Raw genomic sequence first — 15,845 nt, 5'->3', positions numbered from 1 at the left:
AGACCTGTTTCAAGGGGTTTCCTGCCTACGTCTTCTTCTAGGAGTTTCATGATTTCCGGTCTTACATCGAAGTCTAATCTATTCTGAGTTAGTTTTTGTATATGATACAAACTAGTGGTCTACTTTCTTTTTGTGCAGCTGTCCAGCTTTCCCAACACTTTTATTAAAGAGACCGTTCTCTCCCCATTGTATATTCCTGGCTCCTTTGCCATAAATAATTTTCTCTATTCTATTCCACTGATCTGTGTGTCTGTTTTTGTGTCAATACAATACGGTTTTAATTAGTGTGGCTTTGTAATGTAATCTGAAAACAGGGAGTGTGAAGAAGCCTCTAGCTTCTTCATTCTTAACATTGCTTTGACTTGTCAGAGTCTTTAATGGTTCCATACAAATATTAGGATTGTTTGTTCTATTTCTTTTTGAAATGCCATTGTACTTTTTTCAAAGATGTATTTATTTACTTGAGAGAGAGAAAAAGAACATGAGAGAGATGGGGAAGGGCAGAGAGAGAAGGAGAGACAAAATCTCAAGCAGATGAGGGGATAGATCTAACGACCCTAAGATCATGACCTGAGCCACAACCAAGAATCAGGTGCTTAACCAATTGAACCACCCAGGTTTCCCACCACTGGAATTTTGATAGGTATTGCACGGAATCTGTAGATTGCTTTGAGTAGTATGGACGTTTCAATAATATTGATTCTTCCAATTCATGAGCACAAAATATCCATTTATTTGCATCTTCTTCAATTTTTTAATGCCTTTCTTATGCTTTTAAAATTGTTTTTAAAATGCATGGTAAGTGCAAACTGAATAGTAGGATAAAATGAAAAGATGAATGAAAGAGGGTGATCACTTGGAAATACAGAAATTTGGGCAGCCCAGGTGGCTCAGTGGTTTAGCACCGCCTTTGGCCGGGAGCATGATCCTGGAGCCCCGGAATCAAGTCCCACATCAGGCTACCTGCATGGAGCCTGCTTCTCCCTCTGCCTATGTCTCTGCCTCTTTCTCTCTCTCTCTCTGTATCTCTCATGAATAAATACATAAAATCTTTTTAAAAAAAAAGAAATACAGAAATTTATAAAGGGGGAAATTTCAGATTCAAAATAAAAGGTTTCTCAAGTATAGAAATACTAGATCTAAAAATAAATACTAAAACAGAGGAGTAAGTATTTATTGGTGTTTGTCATCATTTTATGGAAGATTTTCATTCATATACTGCAAGTATTTTAGGGAGAAATCTTACTTTCTTATTCTAGATACTTCTGTCACAAAGTATGGCCTAACCTGAACATTACCTCTAAAGTTTATCAGTTTGCTACCTAGCAGACAGTAAAATCACGGTTTATCTAGACATTGTGGATGATAGATACTACCTACAACTGCCTGGTCATCTTGGTGGTCAGTGGTGCCGAAGAACGTATTTTAACTGAACTGTGTAGACTGAACTTCAGTGTAATCACTTCCCTTCTGTGCCTGGTGGGAAAATGTGAGCAGAGAGCTGGACATATAAAGAGGTTTTTTTTTTTTTTTTTTTTTTTTAATGATTAGGAAGCCACATCTTTCTTCCAACCTACTTACAGTGCTTATTGTAAAACACATAAAACAAAAGTGATGAAAGAAGGAGACTGGATACTGTGAGTAGTCAGAAGACTGGCGCACAACATTTAAAATCTAAGCTTTGGATTCTACGATGGATTAATTTGCATGTATATGTATGTATTTTTGTAGTTGTGAGGTTTTAAATGGCCACCAGAGTGTATTTCAGATGGCACACATAATACATTGAACTGGAATCCCAATTTGGGCTTGCCATCTGTGTACCATGCTGATTATTTTTACAGAACTGAGATTTTGATCTCAAAAATGAAAATTTATAAAAGCACCCAAACTGGGCTTTTTGTAATATTTATTTTCCTTCTTTTTTGTCTACTGACTCCCATTTAGCAAGAGCACGGACTATTCTTACTGAGTTAAGGGAGGTACCAAGATGGCACTGACCTTGGCCTTGATCGTCAAATCAGTGTATTAAAGCTTAGCTGTGTATTGGTTTGTTTTCTATGTAGACTTTGCCATGGCCATGACTTTCATAGAGTAATTATTTTGATTAAGTTCAACAATGAGAGTTAGTCTTGCATGAGAAAGAATACGCTTGGGAAACGATGATGGATGGACTCCAGTCTTCAGAGTGTTTAGTCCTGCCAGCATTTTCCAGTTGAATGGACATTCACCTCCCAGTTTGGTTTGGGTGACAGTGAATGGATTGTCAGACCTGACTGTTTCCTAGAAAAAGATAGAGATCAAGAAGGATAGATGACAGTGTGAATATCCACATGTGTTCTTGCAGTTTTTCCCAGATATTTTTCTGCTTTGATGAACAACATCATTATTGAAATAATAAATGTTAATTAATATCTGCGTCACTTTTTGGTAAATGGTAGTTTAGTATTACAATTAGACTAATTAGTATACACCATAGCTTGGTGACATGACAAATCATGGAGCAGAACGTGTTGACTCTTATCCATTATGATATATTAGCTAATTCACTTGCTCAGTAATGACAAAAGAAAAGAGAGACAGGGAATTGGGCAGTAACAACAGCAACGACTCTAAGGGCATTGTGGGCACATTTTCAAGGTTTTGTCTTTCTGCCATGTTCCTGAGTCCTATGGATCATTAACATTTTCCATTTCTTTTCCCATTGGTACATCATAGTCTCTGACTGAATCCTTCAGGAATAAGATCATGAGTAAATAAAGAAAATGAGAATAAAAGATGACTTCCAGATTTTCCTAGGTTTACACAGGCTGTGTCACGCTCAGTGTTTGAATTTACCAGGACTATTTGTTATAAAGGTGACAGCTATCTGCATCTCTGATGTATTTTTCAGAACCTATGCGAACCCCGAAGACGTTAAAGATTGCTGAGATACAGGCAAGACGCATTGCCGTGGACTGGGAATCCTTGGGTTATAACATCACTCGTTGCCACACTTTTAATGTCACTATCTGCTACCATTACTTCCGTGGTCACAACGAGAGCAAGGCAGACTGTTTGGACATGGACCCCAAAGCCCCTCAGCATGTTGTGAACCATCTGCCACCTTATACAAATGTCAGCCTCAAGATGATCCTAACCAATCCAGAAGGCAGGAAGGAGAGTGAAGAGACGATTATTCAAACTGATGAAGATGGTATGTTTGTTCATACTTCGTTATTTTAAAAAGGGGGAATTATATAACGGGATTATGTAATTGGTTACAGTTTTCTATAGAGTCGCCAAAATTACTCTTAACAAGGTTAACTTTGAAAAGAGTTTGCCTTAAACAAAGAAGCTTATTAATATCCTTCGGAGTAGCATCTAATATTGGATGAAATGTACCCCTACTGTTTTCTGTTTTTATATGTTAAAGTAACAACTACACGAAATTTTAAATACTAAGTTTTTCCTATCAAGTGTGCAAAAGTAATTTTCACTATTCATGGCATTACATCATTTACCTATTGGCGAAATGCACTTGACTAAAATTCAGGTTTCTGCATTTTACAAACCAATAATAGCAGCTTTCATTTTCCTTAATATTTGAAAAGAGCACTGTTTGCCTGTTCCACTCATTTTTAGATGGTCTTATGTAAGTTTAAATACAAAAGAAGGTTTGAAGTTCATATTTTTAAGTCTAAAGGCCCTTATCAGATATCGGCAAGCTGTCATCTTTTATCCATTTAATTACCACCCAAGGAATTTAACTATATTATGTCCAATTTCTATGTGTATCACTTCAGAATTATTAAGTCATAGGAACATTTATATTAATATCATAATTTTCACACACCTGCTATAGCACGATAGTTCATCATTAATGTGAATGAGTACCTTTCTTGATTAAAAGTACAAATGACGATATTCTGATAATAAAAGTAAGACAGGTAAGATATTTCATTTTTTAAAGATTTTTATTTATTTATTCATGAGAGACACACAGAGAGAGGAAGAGACACAGGCAGAGGGAGAAGCAGGCTCCCTGCGTTGAGCTCAATGTTGGACTCGATCCCAGGACCCCAGGATCATGACCTGAGCCAAAGGCAGATGCTCAACCGCTGAGCCACCCAGCCATCCCTAAGATGATTCATTTTCAAAATTTACCACTATGAATGAAAGTGTTTGGGGAAAAAAACATGGCCTATTTAGTGAATGGAGGCAAAGCTGGACTGTGAGTCAGGACTCCTGAGTTTTCAGTGCTGGCCCTGGTAACTCTATCACCTTCCACAATCTATTTACTCGGCTAGGTTTCCATTTTTCATCTCTATATGAAAGTTTAAATAAGATGTTCTCTCAGGTTCCATCCCCTTCTAAAATTCTCCTTGAATCACCTGTCAGTAGGGCCATATTTTTGTTTGGATTTCAGAAAACAGGATGTATTTCATACTCAAGTGTTTCCAGTTTGCCTCAAGTTCTCAACTTTAGGCTCAGCTGTATATTTTGATGACTATCAAGTATAAAATTGCCTTAAGATAGGTCAGTATACCACTGTTTCTAGAAGTTTCTCTGTATCACTTCAAGCTCTCTCACTCTGGAAAGTAGAAATCACCCAGATTTGTTCTATTATTTTTGTTGTCATAAAGAGAAGTGAGTGCTTTTCAACCTCATTTAGCTCAGATTTTGAAGGTAATAATATTGTCCTAAAATATGCATGGAGTTATTCTCATGTTTCTAAAATTTTCAAAGAACAAACCTAAGACTTATTTATGGTAAATGTACTTTGTCCATGTGTAAGGAAACCAAACATGATTACCTCAATTATCATACTTGAACTTGCACCTAATATTTCAAACAGTAAAACTTGCTCTAAGACATAAACACACACTCATCCACCTCCCCAAACACACACATAAACACACCCCAACACATGATTGTATAAAAAAGAATAATTAGCATAGTTGCTTCTTAGATGTGTGATAGAAACAAAGTCTAAGCACAGATGCAAAAGCGCTGAAAAATATCTCATTTCATAACGTGAGATAAATATTAAAACATTTGCATTACACTATACATGTGTAAGCCATGTCTTTAGTAATAAGAATGTACTCACACACTTTATTGCCTACACTTAAAATTTTAAAAAACTTGGATTCTTAATTGGTTGTTTTAGACTCAATTACATTTGTGCTTCTTTGACAGTCACTCTCTAATAATATAATTCATTTTGGCGGTGTACTTTGATATGGCTTTTAGTTTGCCTTTCTTCCCCATAAAGCAAAGAATATAGTCAGGCTCATATAACTTGTTCATATTTCATTAAATTTTTAAATGTATTTTTGGGTGCACATACAACCAAATTAATAATCAGGAGGTGAATTGCTATGGAATCTTTAATTATATCCTAAATTCATCAACTTCATGACTGTGCTATTTTATAGAGATACAGTTTTATAAACATAAAATGAAATTAACTATATAGTATGCAATTTCAATATCATTTCTTTTTTTAGTTTTATTTTCATCTATGCTTTGAAGAACCTTTTTTTATCGGCTATAATTATATGAGTTGCAAGGTCATGGAATAATTCTACCGTGAGAGTTTTTTCTTTTTTGTTTTAGATGTAAAACTAAATGACTGAAGGACAAACTTCATATAAAGTATTTTCGAGTAACTCAGTCTTCAGATCTGCCCACATGAACTCCATTTTCTACATAGAATACTTTTTTTTTCATTTTAAACAAGAAGTTTATTTAAACAACAAGACGCTTGACTTGAAGGGAAAACTATCTAAGATTCATTTCTTTTAGAGTAATTTATCCCTACTTAAAGACAGATTGCCCTACATGTAACAGCTACATACAAAAAAGTTATAAAATTGTCCGTTTTACAATGATAAATGAAAAACATTAAAATTCTCCAATCGAACAAGGTTTGCAAGGATTTTTATGTTGTTCTTTTTTTTTTGTTAAACAGTGAGAGCAAAATAACTTACTGGAATATAAAGATAAGAGCTGACTGAGCATGCCACTAATGGAGAGAGGGGGTATTTTCACAGAAGCAGTATTTTCCCCCATCCCATCTCCATTTGATGTCGATCAAAACATACCATTGGCCATTTAGTCAAAAAAATGCAATATGCTTGTGAACATACACAGTTACTTTATGTACAATAAAGGAATGGGGAAGGGGAAAATGAAAGAATAGAGAAAACTATACTGTAGTAGTCAGGATGTGGTGGAACCAAATTACGGCTTTCTATTTGAGAATGTCTTCTTGGTCTGGAGGAACAGAGTTCTGGAGTAAAGTAGCAGGTTCCCTTTTTAGTAGACACCTCCTGTCTGCTGCTGGAACACATCAATTGTATCTTCATCCCCCATTTCCAACTGTGCAGGTGTGTCTGTTTCATTGATTGGCTGCCCATCAAATCGGAATCTGATCTGCCTCATTGACAAACCCTGTCGTTCACAATAGGCTTTCATTAGTTTACTAAGTGGTGTATGCCTCTTAATCTTAAACTGCACCACAGAACCATCCTGCCCCGCCACCTTCAAATTAATATGATCGTTGTTCTCAGTCTTCACTCCTTCCTTGGGCTTTTTGTCGGCCATGGCGAGTGCCGGAGTCTCCTCAGCTGCCACTTCACAAAAGAGGTACCAGGTCCGCACCGAACAAGCACACAAGCAGCACCAGGAGCGGCAGAAGAAGTCTACATAGAATACTTGATATGACTCAGTGTTCCTAAGAGGGGGACAAAATATCTAAATCATAATCTATGGTTGCAAAGATCGATGGGTTATGATGATCTAATTAAGTCAGTCTTACTAAATTATTGCTGCCCTATATACATAGAAAAAGAATAAATTATCAACCATCTAATAAAAGAATATAATTTCATGAAAAGAATTCTAGGGACATCCATAAATCATGAGAGCAAAGCTAAAATGATTTCCCACCAGAACCCTAAGGTAGAATTTATATTTAATTTATCGCATACATTTTTTAATGCATGGGTAGAATTTTTTGTATGAGATTTTGTTTTCATTTTTTTATCCTCCCATTTATAAAAATCAATATTATGAAGTTAGCTCAGCAGAAAACCCAGGTTTGAGGACATTTTTTGCTATACAGAGTTATTTTTAAATGTACATTTATTATATTTTAAAGTCTGCAGTGCTTATTTAATATAATCTTGCCCCACCCACATTTCCTTTTTCCTCTCTCTTCTATTTTGAAAGTTATATTTTAAAGGACTTTCTTATACGCAAAAAAAAAAAAAAAAGGCTGAAACAGCTCTCAAATAAATCACAAGCAGGGGAATGAAAGTCAGCATTCTGTCTCCATTAAAAATTGTTGATGTGGAAATGTAGACATTCCCTGCAGTACAAAGATGCCACGATGATGGGCTTAGTAACTTTGTGTTGTATTCACACAAATCAAAAGTACATATAGACATTATATGTAAACATCGTCTTCCTTCAAAGGTGAAGAGTTCCTGAATATAATTTACCTGTGGCCACTCCCCACCCCAGCCCACCTGTGTCCGTGTGTGCTCTGTAGGGCACCGACCTGTAATTCTCTCGTCCACTCCACTAACCCTGGTGCAAGATCCGTAGCATGCTACTGTCCGGGCCAGGAGTTTTCCACAAACTTTTCCCTCTTACAAATATGGCCTGCAGGTCCTCTTAAGTGCATTTTATGGACAAAGTAGGGTATGTGCAGGAAAGCGGACAGAGAGCAGCAGCTGGTGGTTCAGTTGGTGTAGGGTCCCAACTCTTACTCTCAGCTCAGGTCTTGATTTCAAGGTCTTGAGGTTGGGTTCGTGAGTTCGGGCCCCGTGGGCTCCTTGCTGGGTGTGGAGCCCACTTATAAAGGGGGGGTGGGGAAGAAAAGCAGAGAAATACACAAATTCTAGGAAGGCTTCTCTTCAATTCTACTCCTCTTCCAATGCAGAATTATGCAGACGTTTCTAACTATCTTTATTTGTAAACCATTTGAAATACGTCCACATCGTGTTATATAGTATTTGTTGGCCATATTGTGGTTGGTGACACAGGTAGTAATTATAATGCCACCAAATAAACAGTTTCTCCCTAATTGGGGTCCTGCCTCCGCAGCCACCATCTATGAAAAAGGTGAAGAAATGCTTTTCCTTAATTACAATCATAAGCTTGTTTTTACTCTCCTCAAATGACACAACACGTATCACCCTTGTTGGTTAACTAACGCCCACGGCAGCCTCCAGAAGTGCCCCCGAGAGCCCCCAGGGCCGTGAGGACCCATCTGCCCTGGCCAGCTGTGCAGTCTCTGCCCTTATAGGGCCTGGGACGCGCAGGCAGTGGAGACTTCGCTTAGCCTCTCCCCGTGCCCGCAGCTGACCGCTGCACGTGCAAGCTTCTGAAGTTTAGTGCCAGCATCTTCTCTGCTTATGGGTTTCTTTCCTTTTTGGTTTTTTCTTTATGAATTTATTATTAATGTGCCAAATTAGATTAGCTGTCCCAGAGGTCATAACCTCATTCGTCGTCTCCTTGTGGTGTGAAATAAATCTTCCTCTTTTGACATATCATTCAGAATTTCTTGATGTTGCTAGCAACGAGACAACGCATTCCCTTTGATCCAGTGATTTCTAATTTATTTCAATCCTCACAAAATTGCTGTATACTCCGCAACTACATTTGCAGATAATGCCATGTGTGAAGTTCACTGAGACGTTAGATTAAGGAAGAATATTAATTAAAAACCATACTTGCCCAATATTGGGTCAGTATTTCAAAAGAAAACACATTTTTAAAGCAAAGTAGGATGGATAGGGTACATGTTTAAACATTATCTGAACGAGAAACTAGATATTTGTGTGAATAGCAACTGTGTATTTAGATAAAACACACAAAAGCAAATAGCAAAAGCATCTGATGTTTTATATTTTGTCAATAGAAACTGACACGTTGTTCACCGCTGTCACTGGGCATTGTCAGTTCTATGACATTTGCAAATAAGGAGCTGGTTCCTCAACTGTTGTCATACCTGGGGACACTTCAGCACTGGTTATGCTGATTGTTGAGTTCAAAACAAGTCTGATGTTATAAAACGGCTTGATGCTTAGCGTTGCAAAAGTAATTTCATTTAAAAGACCGAAGCAATGATATTTGAACCTATTCATCTTCGTGTTTTTTAAAATTATAATCATCAATGCTGTCCTTTCTAAGTTATAGAAATGAGGATAGCACAAAGAGTCAGGTTGACTATTAATGGGCATTTCAAGTCAGTATTATATGACTTGGCTTTTGAGTCCAAGGAATGTTAATTATTATTATAATTATTTAATGACATTTGTTTATGGAGACACTTGGGCTTATCATAATCTTCAGAATATCTTTCAGGGAAATATAGCTCTGTTCTTGACACAAATTACAAATGAGATCTTCATGTTATTAGAGATATACAACAGAGAAAACTAGACTACACAATTTATTCAACTCTCTAAGGGGATAGAATATTCTTTTGAATAAAAATAACTTTAGAATTGTACATTGTCTCCATTGGAAGCTTATAGATTACTTGAAATTCCCATTTGTTAAAATCAGAAAACTGGTGACATAGCTTATTTTCTTTTTAAGAACACATTTTTTTTTTTAGTTTTTAATTTAGCTTGTATAACTTACAGTATTTACTTTTTGTGTTTCTGATGTAATGATCTTTCTAACCAAAAATGTATATTCTTGTAGTGCCTGGCCCTGTACCAGTCAATTCTCTTCAGGGAACATCCTTTGAAAATAAGATCTTCTTGAACTGGAAAGAACCTTTGGATCCAAATGGAATCATCACTCAATATGAGGTATTGGGACAATAAGGAAGTTCACTGAAATGTGGGTTGAAGGGAGAGTAAAAGGAAAAAGTTATGGAGAAATAATGGAAAATAAGTAAGTGAGGATTAGGGGATCACAATCATTTTTATTACTCTTCTGTTTTAGTTTACAAATTCCTTGATCCCGAAATTGAGTTTGAAAACAAATACTGGATGGCACCTAGAATTTTCTAATTCTTAAAGTAAATGTATGTTTCTGTTGTTGTTTTAGGGAAGCAGGATGGAGCTTTTCAAACAGACTTACTGATGATTGTAAAGAATGAATTTGTATAAAATTAAGATACTCATGCTTTATACTGTATTTAGGGGAGGCCACTGAATGTTATTTCAGAATAAATTCAGAATTACTATCTAAACGGCAAAACATATTACAAACCTGACTATTCCAGAGCTTTATCTCAATTTTGATTACAAATCATTATCTTATTTTTAAATAGGAGAAACTGAAAAGAAGAAAAGATCATCCTAATTGCACAAATGTGTAGTTCTGTTCCTGCATAGTCAGTGTTGATGAGGACACAAAACATTGAAATTTCTCGTGGCTACGAAGTGCATCATGGGAATGGGAATCACTAGGGCAGTCTTACAAAATGTGACTGTATGAGCACTCGAGTGCCATTTACATGAACTCTGTTATGTAACTCGGACAAAATAGGATGATGTGACTTGTAACAAGCATTTGTTGATGGGATCCCTGGGTGGCGCAGCGGTTTGGCGCCTGCCTTTGGCTCAGGGTGCGATCCTGGAGACCCGGGATCGAATCCCACATCGGGCTCCCGGTGCATGGAGCCTGCTTCTCCCTCTGCCTGTGTCTCTGCCTCTCTCTCTCTCTCTCTCTCTCTCTCTGTGACTATCATAAATAAATAAAAATTTTAAAAAAAGCATTTGTTGAACACTTTCTGTGTTTCATGTACATTAAAATATATAACCATAAGATTGTGTATTTTTGTGTACCCATATTTAAGTAAATTAATTTATCTTTTGATGAAAGAAAACACGTATACAGGTCTGATATACACGTATACAGATATGATACCTCTAGGTATATCTATGGATGGCTGAGTGGCTGGCCGGCTGGCTGGCTGGCTGGCTGGATAGACAGACGGACATCAGATACAGACTGACTATGAAATAACATATCCAAATGAGAAAGAGGAGAAATTTAAGAAAAATGTGATTCACTCCACAGAGATAACCCTTGAATGCTACCTTATTTAAAAGAGGTTTATTTAGATTATAGCATGACTTATATTGGAAGTGTAATAGTGAATCTGTTTCTTTAAACAGGTCAGCTACAGCAGCATAAGATCGTTTGATCCTGCAGTTCCAGTGGCTGGACCTCCCCAGACTGTATCAAACTTATGGAACAGCACACACCATGTCTTTATGCATCTGCATCCTGGAACTACCTACCAGTTCTTCATAAGAGCCAGCACCGTCAAAGGCTTTGGGCCAGCCACGGCCATCAATGTGACCACCAATATCTCAGGTATGCAAAGGAATAAAATGCAAACAGGATTGGTTTGTAATGGCATGTTCTAGAGAATCATATACTCAGGGTAGTCATCTCACTTACTAAATCTTTAATACAGTTAGCTATTCCCGATTGAAGGTTCGTTAAAGAATTATGTGGATACTACTCCTGAAACTGGTATTACACTATCTGTTCACTAACTAGAACTTAAATAAAAATTTCAAACAATGATATATGAATACGGATTACAAATGCTTACATGTCCAAACCCCAAAATATCTCAAATAGTCACTTTTAATTGACAACAGTCTTTTTAAATATGTCATTTTATCTTAATTAGAATTACGTAAAAATTTATTATGAATGTTAACAGACTTATTATACCTTTGAGGAGAGTTGGTAGTTATGGTATCAGATATTTACTGTAAGTATATTTTATCAAAAGAATGATAGAGATCTTTGATCTGCTGTTACAATGACACATACCTTGTCTCTTTTCCATTTTCCCTGACATTCTGATATTTTTAAGCAAATATAAGCCATTCTTTCTCTTAAAAAAAATCACATGTATATTCATCTAAATTTTAGAATGGGTTTAGGGTACTGGAGAATTTAAGTTGATAGACAAGTAGAGCTAAATTTCACATTATTTTATGTTCACAATATCAGTTTGTAATTGCCTAGATTATTTACAGATACGATTTCTCCTTCAGTCAAGTCATCAGTTAAAACCTGATTAAATTTGGCCAGCAATTAGCATGGTAATATGCCCTAATGCTCTTCTAGCTTATGTAATGTTTTATCTTAGTAATTTAAAATGATTAAAATAAATACATATTATATATGTAACATTTCCATTTGTTAACATTTTGAATATAAAACCTTGAAAGTTTATATCATGAAAAATATTAGCTATTCCAATATGAGCTATTTATCTTTTTCTAACAAAAAAGAATTTTAAAATATCATCCATTATGTCAGAAAAATAACAATATATTGAGGTTGCCAGTTGACTTCCTTTTTTTTAATTTTATTTATTCATTTATTTATGATAGTCACAGAGAGAGAGAGAGAGGCAGAGACACAGGCAGAGGGAGAAGCAGGCTCCATGCACCGGGAGCCCGATGTGGGATTCGATCCCGGGTCTCCAGGATCATGCCCTGGGCCAAAGGCAGGCGCTAAACTGCTGCACCACCCAGGGATCCCGCCAGTTGACTTCCTAATGAAACAATTTTAAATCATCCATTTAAAATATTTATTGAATCACTAGAAAACATGATCTAATGATATCATTGTACAGTGAAACATGTCTCCCGCCCTCTAGAATGAGCCAGAGTGCTGTATTTGAGTAAGATCCTTCAATAGAGATAGTTACAAAATTACATGAACTTGTAAAACTGAGAACATTAAACAAATAGGCATTGTCAAGAACCAAACTTTATTATGGTTTAGACATGTTTTTTTATTGAATAAAAAATGTATAATTAAAGACCAGAATACCCATCTAGCATTTTCTTTGAATTATTTAACTGCATTTTTACTTGAATCAGCCTATGTACATGGGTACTTGATTTGGACTTTAAAAACTTGATTGCAATCACTGTGTCTTCAGGACATGTAGTAATCAAGCTGAGGCTAATAAAATTTATGGGTAGCGTGATTCTCAATATCAATTGAAATTTTAAGGTAATTTATTGTTATTTATTCCTTGAGTGCAGAAATTATATCCCTTGCCATTTTAAAAATATATTTTTTTAAGATTTTATTTACTTATTCATGAGAGACACAGAGAGAGGCAGAGACACAGGCAGAGTGAGAAGCAGGCTCCATGCGGGGAGCCCGATGCAGGACTCGATCCCAGGACCCCAGGATCACACCCTGAGCCAAAGGCAGACATTCAACCACTGAGACACCCAGGAATCCCTTAAAAACAATTTAAATAAAATTAAAATCAAGTTATTGGAGGCATGGTGTATGTGTGTTTTAGTACGCATATTATATATACAATCACATGTGTAGACACATTGTATATATTTAATATCTGTTGATTGTACTTCCTAAATAACTCTTCAGATAATTTGTCTCTTTCTGATGTCCTTTCCATCTAGATCATATTTTAGACAGACTGAACTTATTTAGTGCCTGAAATATCTTTCCAGGCACTATCCTTACCTTCAGACTTACCTTGCTTTAATGTGTTTTTCTATGGATATTTACACAACATATATTTCTTCCCTAATTTTTTTCAAAATCTAATAAACTGTGTTTGGTAGGACAAAGTCCAAACATCCTTGCATGATTAGTGTTTGTGCCCATTAAATTTATGGCTCTTCCCATCCACCACTCCCACCCAGGAACCCAAAGCTCCAGGCCTAGTAGCCTGCTTCTAGCCATCAGAACACGTCTCCTTTCACGTGGATGAGGTCTTCAAGTATCTGCTTCCCATCTCTGGCATCTCACTGGATGCTTTCTTGTCCTGACGAGTTTTTTACTGCCCTTTTAACATTCAGCTCAGGCATCGTCTAAATCCAGAAGTTGTCTCTGTTTCATTTTTCTAATTCCCAACCCTGGTTTAGACAAGTGGTTCTTCTTCCAGGTGTGGTCCACAGACCAACAGCATCAGCCTCACCTGAAAATTTTCTAGAAATGCACATTATCAAGCTCCTCCCTGGGCCTATCGAATTAGAAACTCAAGGAGAAAGGGGCAGCAGTCTGAGTTATAAGAAACCCTTCATGGGCTTCTGATCTCATTAGTTTAAGAACCCGTTTTAGCGAATGAACTGATTTCTCTTTTCATCACTTAAAATTTGGCTATATATATATATATTTTTGTATAAGATTCTCACTCTTGGGGTGCCTGGGTGGTTCAGTCGGTTGGGTATCTGCCCTTGGCTTGGTTGTGGTCTCCGGGTCCTGGGATCCAGTGCCACTCCCTGCTTCTTTTTCTCCCTCTCCCTTGGCTAGCTCCTCCCCACTGCTCGTTCTCTCGTTCTCTCTCTCTCTCTCTCTCTCAAGAAAATAAATATTTAAAAAGAAAAAAAAAGATTCTCACTCTTGATAAAATGTGAATCTCTACTTTTAATTCTATAACTATCAGAGACCATGTTTTGTCTTTATACTCATAGCATGTATAACATTTGACATGTTGTATATATTCAGTAAATGTTCAATGAATGAATGAAATACTTTGACATTTATATTAGATACCATTTGTTCTCAGTGTCTCTGATAACTAGTTTTCCTAGTTATGTCCTCCCTAAAATATCTTTCTACGTAGAAATAATTGAAAGACATTTGAGGTCACTTTTTTGCCCAGGTCAAGATTGGGAAGGCCTCTCCTGTACCCCCAACTATTATCAAATATTTTGAAAATTTAGGAGTTTCTTCTTTTCAGGAATCTGGCAGCTAATGCACTAGTTCATGCTAATTAAAAACTGCAGTTCCAAAAAAAAACAAAAAACAAAAAAACAAAACAAAACAAAAAAAAACTGCAGTTCCCATTCCCATTCACCACACTTCCTTGATATGTTTCTGTTCAGGCTGCAATCCAGATACGAACACTGGGCCATTCCACGACCTTTATATCACACACAGGAGCACTCAGCAGGCAGCCTTGGGCTCACTTGCTACCCTCTCTGTCTCCACATCTCCACGTGCGAATCCATAACCAGGACTCTCCAGGGTCGACACTATTCACCTCCCATCCCATCAGTGCAGGTTTCAAGGTCTCAGGAAACTAAAAGCCAAAGTACCTTCACAGAATGTCTGGCATGTATGTCCAGGTCACCAGGTGATGATTTAAATTTCAACAACAGGGATCCCTGGGTGGCGCAGCGGTTTGGCGCCTGCCTTTGGCCCAGGGCACGATCCTGGAGACCCGGGATCGAATCCCACATCGGGCTCCCGGTGCATGGAGCCTGCTTCTCCCTCTGCCTGTGTCTCTGCCTCTCTCTCTCTCTCTCTCTCTCAATGTGTGCCTATCATAAATAAATAAAAAATTTAAAAAATAAATAAATAAACAAATAAATAAATAAATAAATAAATTTCAACAACAAATTGTGGCTTCATATCTTCTGCTGCTTTAGATTCCCAAGGTTAACATTCAGTAGTATATGTTATTCTACAAAATAAGATATATTTTAGAAAATCAAGATTTTTTATTTATTTATTCACAAGACACACAGAGAGAGAGGCAGAGAGACGAGACAGAGGCAGAGACAGGCTCTCTGTGGGGAACCTGATGCTCAACTCGATCCCAGGACCCCGGGATCACTCCCTGAGCCACAGGCAGATGGTCAACCATGAGCCACCCAGGTGTCCCTAGAAAGTTAAATATGTGATTGGTTTCCCACCATTTATTCATCCTGAACTATCATTCTGTTGACAGAAACTTATTTCTTCTCTCATTAATCCCTTCCAGCTCCAACTTTACCTGACTATGAAGGAGTCGATGCCTCTCTCAATGAAACGGCCACCACGATAACCGTGTTGTTGAGACCAGCACAGGCCAAAGGGGCACCAATCAG

The 15,845-nt window shown here is 37.0% G+C and overlaps 2 protein-coding genes across 3 annotated transcripts in view; one reads left to right on the top strand and one right to left on the bottom strand.

The window, feature by feature from the left end:
- Positions 1 to 15,845, top strand: part of PTPRK (protein tyrosine phosphatase receptor type K) — a 523,937-nt gene that overhangs the window by 426,023 nt on the left and 82,069 nt on the right. For both annotated transcript variants that reach the window (XM_055309658.1, XM_055309656.1), the window contains exons 8-11: positions 2,894 to 3,196; positions 9,706 to 9,815; positions 11,133 to 11,334; positions 15,740 to 15,845. In XM_055309658.1, the coding sequence (XP_055165633.1) occupies positions 2,894 to 3,196; positions 9,706 to 9,815; positions 11,133 to 11,334; positions 15,740 to 15,845 (721 nt within the window). The remainder of the gene's footprint in view (positions 1 to 2,893; positions 3,197 to 9,705; positions 9,816 to 11,132; positions 11,335 to 15,739) is intronic.
- Positions 5,854 to 6,682, bottom strand: LOC129499788 (small ubiquitin-related modifier 2-like). The gene has a single exon (XM_055309659.1). The coding sequence runs from the start codon at positions 6,589 to 6,591 to the stop codon at positions 6,304 to 6,306; it is 288 nt and encodes a 95-aa protein (XP_055165634.1). The 5' UTR covers positions 6,592 to 6,682; the 3' UTR covers positions 5,854 to 6,303.

Source organism: Nyctereutes procyonoides, unplaced genomic scaffold (genome assembly GCF_905146905.1).
Source record: "Nyctereutes procyonoides isolate TBG_1078 unplaced genomic scaffold, NYPRO_anot_genome, whole genome shotgun sequence".
In the NCBI taxonomy this organism is placed as follows: domain Eukaryota; kingdom Metazoa; phylum Chordata; class Mammalia; order Carnivora; family Canidae; genus Nyctereutes; species Nyctereutes procyonoides.
This window is presented reverse-complemented; position numbering and strand designations above follow the sequence as displayed.